The 13,000-nt window shown below is 39.4% G+C and overlaps 1 protein-coding gene across 1 annotated transcript in view; it reads left to right on the forward strand.

Annotated features, from left to right (window-relative positions):
• The window catches only part of DCT (dopachrome tautomerase), a 36,638-nt gene extending 26,927 nt beyond the window's left edge, over positions 1-9,711 (forward strand). Inside the window, exons 7-8 of the mRNA XM_032402766.1 lie at positions 2,190-2,391; positions 7,467-9,711. Of these exons, the coding sequence (XP_032258657.1) occupies positions 2,190-2,391; positions 7,467-7,639 (375 nt within the window). The 3' untranslated portion in view covers positions 7,640-9,711. The remainder of the gene's footprint in view (positions 1-2,189; positions 2,392-7,466) is intronic.
• The last annotated feature ends 3,289 nt before the right edge of the window (positions 9,712-13,000 follow it).

Below are 13,000 nucleotides of genomic sequence, written 5' to 3' on the forward strand. Positions count from 1 at the left end.
GAGTGGCTTCTTTTCCTAACTTTGTTAATTAGCAATTAAGATCGCTGCTGCAACTCCAACCATCACATCCATGTTCCAGGAAACAGCAAGGATAAATGGAAAGGGGAAAAGGGTCACTTTTAAGCTGAGACCTCCACCTTTAAAGAACTTTCTTAGAAGTCCCATCCAGTGACTCCTAGTTCAATCTCAGGGATAGTTTGATACATTGCCTCACTCAAAAAAAAAAAGGAAGTTACAGAGGAAGAAGAGAGTGGATATTTGGTAAGCCACCAATAAATAGTGCATGTTATCCTTAGGCATTCAGCCTCTGTTGCTTGGGCTCCATGTTTGTGGCAAAAGTTCTATTTGAAACTGGCAGGCTCCCCAGGCTACAGCTGGAGGACGAAGCACAACTTCCCTGTATGGGAACCTTCTAACCTTACCTGGAGTTCCCAGGATTCAGGACATGAGGTACGTTTTTGGCGACCTACACCCACAACTAACACTTAGCTCTTTTTCCAGGGCTGATGACTGTCTCTAAGCTCTCCTTGTAGGAAACGTTGATCACTTGCATTTTCACATGTCTTCCAAAGTTCTTGCTTATGCAATAAATGTTATACCTTTATTTCTTTGGAGCTTCAATTTTGTTACTCAAGTCTAAGATTTTAGAATTAAGAAAAAAATCTTTTATCTCTGTAAAAGCCCAGGTCTTAAAATTTGATGTTTTTGTTTTTAAGATGATTGTCTCTGCCATGAACTGTAAAAATCCATTCAGGAAAAACCTCCTTGAGTAAATCACTTGATTCTTTTGACTATCTTATATGTAGCCATGTGAGACAATATAGGTAGAAAGTTCTTGCTGTTGCCTGATCAGGGCAACATGCTTCAGGGCAGGGACCATTGCATTGGTCTTAGATAGACTGATGCCAGAAAACAGAAGAAATGGGATTGCAAGTTGAGGAAACAGCACCAGATAGAAAGGGGCCTCTTTAGTTGAATTGTACAAAAGACAAAACTACTTTGCATGGCACGGTCTTCAGACAACAAATTCTTATTTAAACATCAACTCTGTCCAGGTTGCATGCTAAGCTGATGCTTCAAAGGTAAAAAGACCCGATCTCTGATCTTTAGGAGTTAGGGGTGTTGTTAAGGAAAATAGATAAATAAGTAACAAGTTATAGTATAATTTGGCCAGTGCTCTAATTGGAGTACAAGGAATAAGGGTGAATGAATTCATAATGAATTCATTTGATAAGCATTTATTGGAATAAGTACTCCCCAACCCCCAAATGACAGGCTCTGGGATGACAGCACTTGGGACCCAGGGGAAGAGAAGAGAACAGTGTCCCTAAGTCCTTGAACTTACAGTCTAGAAATAAAAGAGGAACCCAGCATAAAAGTTGGGCTGAACTCTCACATTTATGTCGTGTTGCAAAATTGGGGCTATGAATGTGGAAATTTTGCTGTTAATATTTTAAAACATAAAATAATTGCTGTAATTGAGAAGGACTGTAATAACTTCCTTGAGAAAATAAAAATGAGCACTGTGCACATCACAACATTTTTTAGACTTTCTTTTGCTGGCATAACACTGAAAATTCAAATCAGAGTGTTATGAAATGAGTACATAGAAGGGTTGTCCTGCTGAGAAAAATTTGAAAACCCATTTTGGAGATTTTCTTCCTTCCTTCTTTCCTCCCTCCCCCCCTCCCTCCCCACCTCCTTCCCTCCCTCCTCCCTCCCTCCTCTCCCCTCTCCTTTCCTTCTTTCCTTCCTTCCTTCCTTCCTTCCTTCCTTCCTTCCTTCCTTTCCTGTCCATTTGTTTCAATATTGTTAAGCACAGCCTCTTCTTCCTCTTCTGTTAAAACCAAAACCAAAGATATCTACCTTATACTTGCCCTTCTCTCCAACTTAATAATTAACACTCACTTAGCAAAGGCATCCGATGTTCCCAAACCAGTGTTAAATCTGTAAATGAACTTTCATTTGTTCACTTGACAAGGGGTTGATGATCCTGTTTGGAGAGATGCCAGGCAGCCTTGAAAACATAACTAAAAATGTCAATGGGTATGTCACTAAGATACGGTTGGGTACAGAGAAGTTCCTCATGTCCAGAAGAACCCCATTCCACTTTAGAGAAAGCTCCAATCAGATTGGCCTGATTGGGACAGACAGATCAATGTCAAATGCCATGTTCAATTGTCTTGCAGGTACTTCATTCCTTTACCGACGCCATTTTCGATGAATGGATGAAAAGATCCAATCCTTCTGTGGATGCCTGGCCTCAGGAGCTGGCACCCATTGGTCACAATCGGATGTATAACATGGTTCCTTTCTTCCCTCCGGTGACGAATGAGGAATTCTTTTTAACTGCAGACCAACTCGGCTACAGCTATGCCATCGATCTGTCAGGTAACAAATACAACTTCTGTGGGGATAATCCGCTCATCTTCTGAAGGACTTTTCTTTCTTTTAAAAAATGCAAACCAAGACCTTATATTCAAGTACTCAGGTCTAGTTAATTTTATTAGCAATTTTCTAGAATATATATATTAAGCAAAATGAGCCTTTAAACTACCAATTAAACATCAGAAAAGGGACTAGTTTGATGACTGAATTAATAAATAATAGCATATAATAAATATATAATAAATAAATAATCTGAATTAATAAAAAACTGGTTTGAAATGTCTAGCCAATAAAATCAAAATGCACTAGCCACATGTGGATGGGGATCATCAGGACTTGGAGAATCATTACTTGAAGGAAGGACTTGGTTTAGGGTGAGGCAAGTGTAGCACTTGCCCTGAGCACAAAGTTCAAGGGGAGACCAAAAAATTCAGTAATTGAGATAAATAATAATGTAATGTAATATTTTCTTAAAATCAAAATTAAAGCAAAAAAGATGAATACACTATCAAAATTCTAAATAAAGACAGGCAGTTGTTATTGTTGTTTATTCAACCCTGCATTATTTTGTAATGAGACCAATTATTTCCAGTTAGCCCATACCAGCCCTGTTGGGTGGGTTTATGAGGTTGATGTTGGCCTGCCAACAGATTGGGCTGCATGGGGCTTCACGTATATGTGTTCTTAATTAAAGTTCTTTAAGTCATGTTTTTACACTGTAGATTTTTTATTAGCTTTTTTCCACTTGGTTAAAAATATGGGAGGATATTTTGATAAGTATATATATGGACACATATTTTTCTATTTGCCCAAGCCCCAATATAGCTCCATGGGCCATTTAACTAATCTTAGGACAGGTTGAGAAAGAAAAGACAAAATAATAAAAAATACCTTATTTTGTCCAGAACCCAAAAAAACACACAGCCCATCTGCTGGTGAGTTTTCCCCACTTGTGTCTATTCCATCTTCCCTAAATCTCTGCCTATGGTGTAATCATAATGACCTGTGAGCTGACATCTCTCTCTCTCTCTCTCTCTCTCTCTCTCTCTCTCTCTCTCTCTGACTTCAGAGTCTTTTAAGCCCTGGAATCTGTCCCTTGCTTTTCCTTCTAGTCCTGCAACTTTACTTGTTTTCCTTATTGATTTAAAGTTTCCTTTCTCAGGACAACTGAGATATCTTTTTGAAACTTCATTCTCTTTTCTCTGGAATTGAACATAGTAACAATCACAAAGTTTGGGATGTGCATTTGCCCCTACTTCCATTCCTCTGACATCAGCTAATTAACAGGTGTAGACTGAGAGTCTGAATTTGCCCAGAATGTGTTAACTCATTAGGAGACACAAATTCATGTTTCACGTATTGGTCTGACAAAGAAATTTACAATCTTGCCTGGGGAGACATAACTATAGCTGAAGGTTGGAGAAGGAAGTGGGGCATTTGGGAAAGGCTTCTTTTTTTTAATTTTTTAAGTTTTATTTTATTATGTTATGTTAGTCACCATACAGTACATCATTAGTTTTTGATGTAGTGTTCCATGATTCATTGTTTGCGTATAACACCCAGTGCTCCATGCAGTATGTGCCCTCCTTAATACCCATTACCGGGGCTAACCCATCCCCCCACCCCCCTCCCCGCTAAAACCCAATTTGTTTCTCAGAGTCCATAGTTTCTCATGGTTCATCTCCCCCTCCGATTTCCCCCCCTTCATTTTCCCCTTCTTACTATCTTTTTTTTTTTTTTTTAACATATAATGTATTATTTGTTTCAGAGGTACAGGTCTGTGATTCATCAGTCTTACACAATTCACAGCACTCACCATAGCACATACCCTCCTCAATGTCCATTACCCCATCCCTCCCACCCCCCTCCACTCCAGCAACCTTCAGTTTGTTTCCTGAGATTAAGAGTCTCTTATGGTTTGTCTCCCTCTCTGGTTTCATCTTGTTTCATTTTTCCCTCCCTTCCCCTATGATTCTCTGTCTTGTTTCTCAAATTCTTCATATCAGTGAGATCATATGGTCCTTGTCTTTCTCTGATTGACTTATTTCGCTTAGCATAATACCCTCTAGTTCCATCCACGTTGTTGCAAATGGCAAGATTTCATTTTTTTTATGGCTGCAAAATATTCCATTGTATGTATATACCACACCTTCTTTATCCATTCATCTGTTGATGGACATCTTGGCTCTTTCCATAGTTTGGCTACTGTGGACATTGCTGCTATAAACATTGGGGTGCATGTACCCCTTCGGATCCTTACATTTATATCTTTGGGGTAAATACCCAGTAGTGCAATTGCTGGGTCGTAGGGTAGCTCTATTTTCAACTTTTTGAGGAACTTTCATACTGTTTTCCAGAGTGGCTGCACCAGCTTGCATTCCCACCAACAGTGTAGGAGGGTTCCCCTTTCCCTGCATCCTCACCAACATCTGTCATTTCCTGACTTGATAATTTTAGCCATTCTGACCTGTGTGAGGTGGTATCTCATTGAGGTTTTGATTTGTATTTCTCTGATGCCGAGTGATGTTGAACACTTCTTCATGCGTCTGTTGGCCATTTGTATGTCTTCTTTGCAGAAATGTCTGTTCATGTCTTCTACCTATTTCTTGATTGGATTATTTGTTCTTTGGGTGTTGAGTTTGATAAGTTCTTCATAGATTTTGGATACTAGCCCTTTATCTGATATGTCATTTGCAAATATCTTCTCCCATTCTGTCAGTTGTCTTTTGGTTTTGTTGACTGTTTTCCTTTGCTGTGCAAAAGCTTTTTATCTTGATGAAGTCCCAGTAGTTCATTTTTGCCCTTGCTTCCCTTGCCTTCAGCGATGTTTCTAGGAAGAAGTTGCTGCAGCTGAGGTCAAAGAGGTTGCTGCCTGTGTTCTTCTCAAGGATTTTGATGGATTCCTGTCTCACATTTAGGTCTTTCATCCATTTTGAGTCTATTTTTGTGTGTGGTGTAAGGAAATGGTCCAGTTTCATTCTTCTGCATGTGGCAATCCAATTTTGGGAAAGGCTTCTTGAAGGGGAGGGGTCTTGAGTCAGATTCAAAGAGATGGTGGATTTTCTCTAGGGGAGGCGGAGAGAAGGGAGCATTTTAAATTGAAGAAGGGCAGGGAACAGTGCTGTGAAAGGTGTAGTCTGTGTAGAGGACTGCATGAAGAAGCCTGGCTGGAGAAGGCTTGGGAAGAAGATTCCCTGAATTAAGTCTGGATCTGTGAAAAGAGCCTGGTTACAGAGGGCCTTAAAAGCTAGGCAGAAACCACAATGAGATGCCGCTTTCCACCCATTAGGTTGGTTATTACTGACCAAGCAGTGGGTAATAAGTGCCGATGAGGCTGTGGGGTAATTGGAGGCCTTGTGCACTGCTGGTGGGAATGCAGAGTGGTACATGGCCTCTGTGGAAAACAATAAGGAAGCTCCTCAAAAAATTGAACATCAGATTACCTTATGATCCAGCAGAGAATTGAAAGCAAGTACCCAAACAGATTATCTGTAAACCTCTGTTCATAGCATTAGTCACAATAGACAAAAGAAGAGTCAATGTCCATTGATAGCTGAATGGATAAACCAAGTGTGGTGTATGCACAGATGGAATATTATGTCGCCTTAAAAAGGAAGGAAATCCTGTCATATGCTACAACATGCATGAGTCTTAATTTGCATGAGACTATAATTTTTGAAGATATTATGCTAAATGAAAAAGCCAGTCACAAAACAACAAAAACTGTATGATTCCCCTTATGTGAGGTCTCTAGAGTAGTCAAATTTATAGAGACGGAAAGTAGAAAGGAGGTTGCAGAGGCTGGAGGGCTGGGGTACTGGGGAGATATTATTTCAGTTTTGCAGGATGAAAAAAGTCCCATGGTGGTGATGGTGGCAGGACACTGTGAATGCACTGATGCTTGGACTGGAGCACTTAAAAATGACTACGACGGTGAAATATACGTCATGTGTATCTTACCACCATTAAAAGAACAATCATTTTTGGTTCCTGAACAAAGAAATGTCAGAATAAACAACTGTTTTTTAAGAAGATGGTTCTGGCAACAGATGTTGGATTGTAGCAGGAGGAGAAAAATTATAGTCATCTTGGAGGAATCCCTGCAGGATGAGTAAGGGCCCTCTGTGGAATGGAGGAAAAAACTAGAAGGGGGATTTTCCATTTAGGCAAGTATAGGGTATAGAATAAGAACCCAGGTGAGAGAAACTGAATTTAAGTATAGCTGGCCTAGGGGCGCCTGGGTGACTCAGTCGTTGAGTGTCTGCCTTCAGCTCAGGTCATGATCCCAGGGTCCTGGGATGGAGCCTTGCGTCCGGCTCCCTGTTCAGCGGGGAGCCTGCTTCTCCCTCTCCCTCTGCCCCTCCCCCCGCCCCTGCTTGTGCTCTCTCTCTCTCTTTTAAATAAATAAATAAAATCTTTAAAACAATTTAAAAAAAAAGAACAGCTGATAAGAGAGTTTTTAAAAGACACAACAGACAGGCATAGGTACATTAAAATGAAACCCATTAATTTTGTGCAGAGTGCTTATAAAATATTATTTGAGTCGAGTATTAGATTTATCAGGTGGAAGATTCAGATTTTATTCACAACCCTTTAAATGGGTACAAATTTCATCTGCTCCTGCTGTTGAATGTCTTATAATAGCCCATCTGATCTGTCTTATACATTTATCACCCTATAAAAAGGTAGAGACAATAGCAGAATTTCTCCACCTGAGGGTTGTATATTTCCAGTTCCCCAGTTACTACTTTAGCGTACACTTTAACAAATGAGTTTCTAACTCACAAAAGTAGTTATATGCTTCCTTGGAGGGTTTATTCTGTGTGTTTACTGTAAGAAATTTAAAACATGCAATCAGCTCTATTTAAATAATGGAATGCCATTTCCTCAAGAAAAACAATTGTGGATATGACAAATTGTTGGTGGGGAAGAAGATAAATTTTATTCTAGCTGGTATGGTTTTGCTTTATCAACAAAAATGCATGTGAAAAGCAAATTGGTTCATTCTTTTCTTCTCTAAGAGTATTCAGCTGATGAAAATCCCAATTGAAGACCCTTCTCTTCTGCTTTAATTCCAGTTGAAGAAACTCGAGGTTGGACCACAACCCTCTTGGTGGTCATAGGGATGCTGGTGGCTTTGGTTGGTGTTTTTGTGGTGCTGTTTTTCCTTCAGTACAGAAGACTCCGAAAAGGCTACACACCCCTAGTGGAGACACATTTAAGCAACAAGAAGTACACAGAAGAAGCCTAGAGAGCTCACGCCTTCCCCTAGAGAGGCACCAGCCAAGCCGTAGGTCTGACCCTGCCGATGAACAAACTATTACTCAGTGTTCTTCCTTTAGCTGAAGACGTTTGACGCAGTCCCTCCTATTAAGGTGATCATCCCCAATACAGAAGTAGTCTCTGGTCTACTCGTTGTTTAACAAACACAAACTGGAATGTTTGAGGCTATCTCTACCATCAAACAAAGGTAGAGCTGACAATTTGTGGTATCTGATAATAATTCCCCATATTGATTAAGCCTCCTCATGTTCTGAAAAGACACGCGAGCGCGCGTGCGCGCACACACACACACACACACACACACACACACAACTGATAGAGCAGATTCATTTTAATTTGCAGGTCCTTGTAATTTGAGACCTGAGCAAGATCATGGTTCATTTTTTCTTAGCCCAAGTGTCTTCAGTTGGAATGGGGCAGGGGGTGGGGGTGGCAGATGCTTCCTGAGTCTCCATGAGGTTCGCTATAAACAGCTGTGCTTTTAGATGCCTTCCTGATCATCTTTCTGTGGCTTATTTTTCTCCTTTCTGTGTCTTTTCTTCTCCAGCCTTTAAAACAGCCTTGAAGATGAAAATAGGCCTTATTTTCCAAATAGGATGGAGAGTAAAGGAAGGAATGAATGATCAGTTTGGTTCTCTTTTGTAAATTAGACTTTCCAGATTTTATCAAAATCTGTAGTTCTTAACAGGAGACATGATATCATGAGATTCAGTAGCTGGATAAACATTGATTCTATAGTGAAAAATAAATGAGAGATTAAATTATAGAGTTTTCTAGTTAACGAATATACTGTGTTAAATCTACTAACCCGCATAGAACCACTTCTTCCAGGAAAGGATGGCTGAAAAAGGCTGTGAGGCTAGAATCCTGGCAATTTGAGTAGACTTCCATTGCTCTGAGGTCTCATTTGGCTGATCCTGAACCAGTTTCTTTACCAGGTAGCCTCAGATGAAAAATTATCCATGTATATTGCAGTTGGTTTATTTTTAAGAGTTGACTTCCGATTTTATTAATGCCGCACTGTGCTGACAGTTACTTATGAATGCTAATCAATTAAGTCTTACCCTTTAAAAGCAAACCATCCATACAAAATGTAACATTTCAGAATTAAATGGTTATGTTCCACTAAGTAATCATCATATCATGAGAGATAAGAATGAAGCCATCTTTATTTACTAAGATGCTCAGGCTTACCGAGATGATTCCTACTTCTGAGAAGTTAGTGGTTACTAAGATTGCAAGGTAAATTTCATCTGCTCATATCTGGTACCTGTGCTTCAGGGGTGAGGCCGTAGTTCTAGAAGGTAGCCTGTCTGTCCACTCATTTCAGCTGCTCTCTACTGGAATGGATGTGTGTGAAGGATGGGTGGGAAGGGGAAGAGGACCCTGGAGTTAGCTGCCTTCTACATAGGAGGGAGGGGGCTAGATGGTGCATGATTCATCAAGACACAGTGTTATCCCCCCAAAATAAGACTGTGAAAGCCCGGAGAAATGGACATAGCCCCATCGGAACCAAATTTGAGTCTGAGCGAGCCTCATAAAACTTATAGGCATATCTGAGAGTGGGCTCAGCAGATGAGAATCAAAATAGCCCAGAGCCGTTCATGGGCCGAAGCCCTGCTTGGGTCTCTTTACCCACCCCCCCACACGTAGATCTCAGTTCCTGCTTTTAACAGTATCCATGGAAAATTTGGCAAAGTTTCATGAATGTATTCCACTCTGGAAGGTTTATGCTCCAAACTCAGGGTTGTTGGGGAATACAGTTTTACATCCTGTTTTTAAACCAAAAGAGAAATATTGAAATGAAGATATAATTGTGCATGGTAGGTGTGTCTCCGAAAAGTTACATTTAAATTAATTACATGTTAAAAGTAGCAGGGAAGGGGCACCTGGATGGCTTAGTCTGCTGGGGGCCTAACTCCTGGTTTCGGCTCAGGTCATGGTCTCAGGGTCGTGAGAGGGAGCCCTGTGTCCCACTCTGCCCTCCACTGGGAGTCTGCTTGAGATTTTCCATCTCCCTCTGCCCCTCCCACTCATGCTCTCTCTCACTCTCTTTCTCTTTCAAATAAATAAAATAAATCTTAAAAAAATAAAATAAAAATAAAAGTAGCAGGGAAAATGACTTTTTATAGATGAACTATATGAATAATTCCATAAAGCCAATAACCACCTCTCTCTTGCCTCTCTGGTACATCAGAATTTTCATTTATCGCATTCCCACATAATTTATTTAAAGCAAGGTTTATCTGAGGTAGAAATAGAGGGTAATCATTTATACTTAGCCACTTTTATCTATAGAAGATGCAACTTCTTATAAATATAATGTTTTATAATGTCTTCCTAAGAGAAACGATTTTTTTTTTTAAAGATTTTATTTATTTATTTGACAGAGAGAGACATAGCGAGAGAGGGAACACAAGCAGGGGGAGTGGGAGAGGGAGAAGCAGGCTTCCTGCCAAGCCGGGAGCCCGATGTGGGACTCGATCCCGGAACTCCAGGATCATGACCTGAGCCGAAGGCAGTCGCTTAACCAACTGAGCCACCCAGGCGCCCCGAGAAACGATTTCTTAATTTTGTAGCTCATAGAAGAGGAATAAATTTTTCTAACATTTCCTGACATTACAGTCAGTTTGTGATGAATGTCTTTTAAGAAATTTAAAGGTAGAACAAACCTGTTAGAATGAACAAGTTAGTATTTACTTACACGGAATCTTATGCAAATAAACTCAGAAAATACCACGAAGCGTTGTAGGGTTAATTGTCTCAATGATGGGGGGAAAACATCAACCTTGAAGAAAATGAATAGATCACTTTACATGCTTATATCCTCAGAATTAGAAAAATTGTATGTATATGAATTACTGTTTCAAAAGAGATGCTGTTATAAAGCTAACATTCAGAAGTGAATGAAATCTAATAGCCTCTTTCCTTTGTGAATTAAATTCCCTTCTAAATCTAAAATTCTTTGATATTAATTTGTGTCTTGCTTAGGATTTAACACTGTTAATTATAATCATCCTAATGAATAATTTTAATCTCATGTTAACCAGAAATAAAAAATTTATTAAAGAGGAAAATAAAAATAAATGTTTTGCAGATTATTGTTCATCTGTTGGAGGCTATTGTTTTTAATTTGTGAACGTCAATTCCCATCTTTTTGGCACTCGGTATGCATGTATTGGAATATATGTGTATATATATATATATACAATACATAATTACATATGTATACTTACAATTGTATATGTATATACAAATATATATAAAATACATAATTACAACTTCACGCCTCTTCCCAAGTGATGAGTTACTTTTGATGTGCCCACTGTCTAAAGGCTGATCTCGGGGTGGAGGTGGGGTAGGGTGGCTACTTCAAGTCACTGACCAGGGAGGCAAGGTCCCGTAGCAACTAACTTGCTGATCCTCCTGGGAAGCCTTCTGGTTTAATCATTTTGTTGGAGACCCCAGAAGAAAGAAGTTAGAGTCAATGAAGTAATGGTTGTGTGGAGTTCGCTTCCATATTTAGAATGGAAGCTTCTAGAGGTCAGATTGGACACCTCTCTCTACGCTCCAATGCCATTTTATCAAAGCACTTTAAGTACCCAGAAAATGTTGGTTGTTAATTGATACGGGTACATAAAAGAGCCAGTTCACTTGCCAGTGGGGAAATAATTACTCTCCCCAATGCAATGCCAAAACCCAAGGTTCAACTCTTCCTATTTCCACAGAGCCTTGCTCATCCTGAGTATTTTATAAACATTCTTTAAGGAATGAACTGATCTCAAGGTAGAACTTTTCATTCAGGGCCTCTGGTATCTGTTTTAACATGTGCTGGATAAAACATAAGATAGTGGGGTCTTCAATCCCTGCCATGAAATTAGTGACAACCTCTCTTTCAGATTTTGAGTTGTCCATTTTGCTATGTGGACATTTACTCCATGCAACCTAATGCAAGTGTACACATCCAGCTACTTTCTTCTTCCCACCATCGGTAGACCTTAATTCTACCATTTATAGGGACTAGGATAGAAAGTGAAGACCTCATGATATCATTTTAGGGTCTTCCACTATCTGATGTCTTAAAAGCCTTGTTTCAGTGGAAGGAGTTAGCGGCCGAATTCTGAAGGCGGGCAAGCCATGCCTTTCTTATGCAGATGGACCCACGAATTCCTTCAGAAACTGTCCACTGATGACATGCTACTTTGGCTTTAGCTACAAGGGTAATTCAAGCTGAAAATAACCCCTGTGAATGTAATTACGCTTTGGCAGGTAGTTTAATGAAATCTTGAAAACAACATGCAAGAAAATTGTGAGCAATATGATAAGTTGAAGTTGTCTAAAAGAAAATAAAACTCAAGGTTCCTGTTCAAAGCGTGTATGCTTTATACATTCTCATCAAGACTGTGTCTCTTTGGCAAAAATCCTTAACCTACTTGTGTTGTTTGCCCCATTGACTCAAGTCAGACTTCAGGAATGTAATATGACTGAATTTGGTCCGTCCTTCTTCAAGCCATTCTTTGCTAAAACTATCACCGTTTCCCCCAAGTGTAGTTGTGCTCTGTGTCGTCAATAATGCCTCATAGAAAGGCTTAAGCTTGTCCTTCATTAAAATAGTAGAGATTTCACTGCCAGAGCACACACTCTGATGACTCATTCACTTTGTATGTTATTAAGTGTTTCTGAATTTGTAATTAGCGCAATGACCATCCTGATGAACAGCAGTGGAATTAGGCTTACAATAAAGCAAAACCTGCCCTCTTGTGTTTTATTAGAAAATTGCACCATGTGGTAAAGTTCTTAGAGCTATTTTCCTCTACCGTGGTTAATTGCCTGGGTTGGGAAAAAAACAAACAAACAAACAAAAAACAGATACTGAAAGATTTGCCATGAATTCAGAAATCAGAACAGATAAAGCACAATATTTAGAAGGAAATGATTTCCTGTGCAGGCACCGTAGTCATAATTAAGGCTCTTAGAATTTCCTTTTTAATATATTTTGAAATGTTGAATGTTCAACAGCAAACCATAAAAGTTTGGGGGAACATTTCAGCCACCAGGCAAAACTCTTTTATGCTTGTCAAATATACACAGGGGATAATTTATCATACAATATTATTTATATGATCATACCATAGCTGGAGGTTGGAGAAATTTCTTTTTCAATTAAAAACTGTTATCGAGAAGCTGGCAAATTTTGAAAAAGTTTTTAGAAGTTTTCTGAAAAAAATACTGAATCACTGAATTGAAACCAGATCTAAGTGTCTGAGTTCAGCTGAAGGTGTGAACGGTGTCAGGAAATGTCCTTCACTGTGGAAAATTCACTTTTCAA

The sequence above is a fragment of the Phoca vitulina genome, unplaced genomic scaffold, assembly GCF_004348235.1.
Source record: "Phoca vitulina isolate PV1807 unplaced genomic scaffold, GSC_HSeal_1.0 scaffold5, whole genome shotgun sequence".
NCBI classification, from domain to species: Eukaryota; Metazoa; Chordata; class Mammalia; order Carnivora; family Phocidae; genus Phoca; species Phoca vitulina.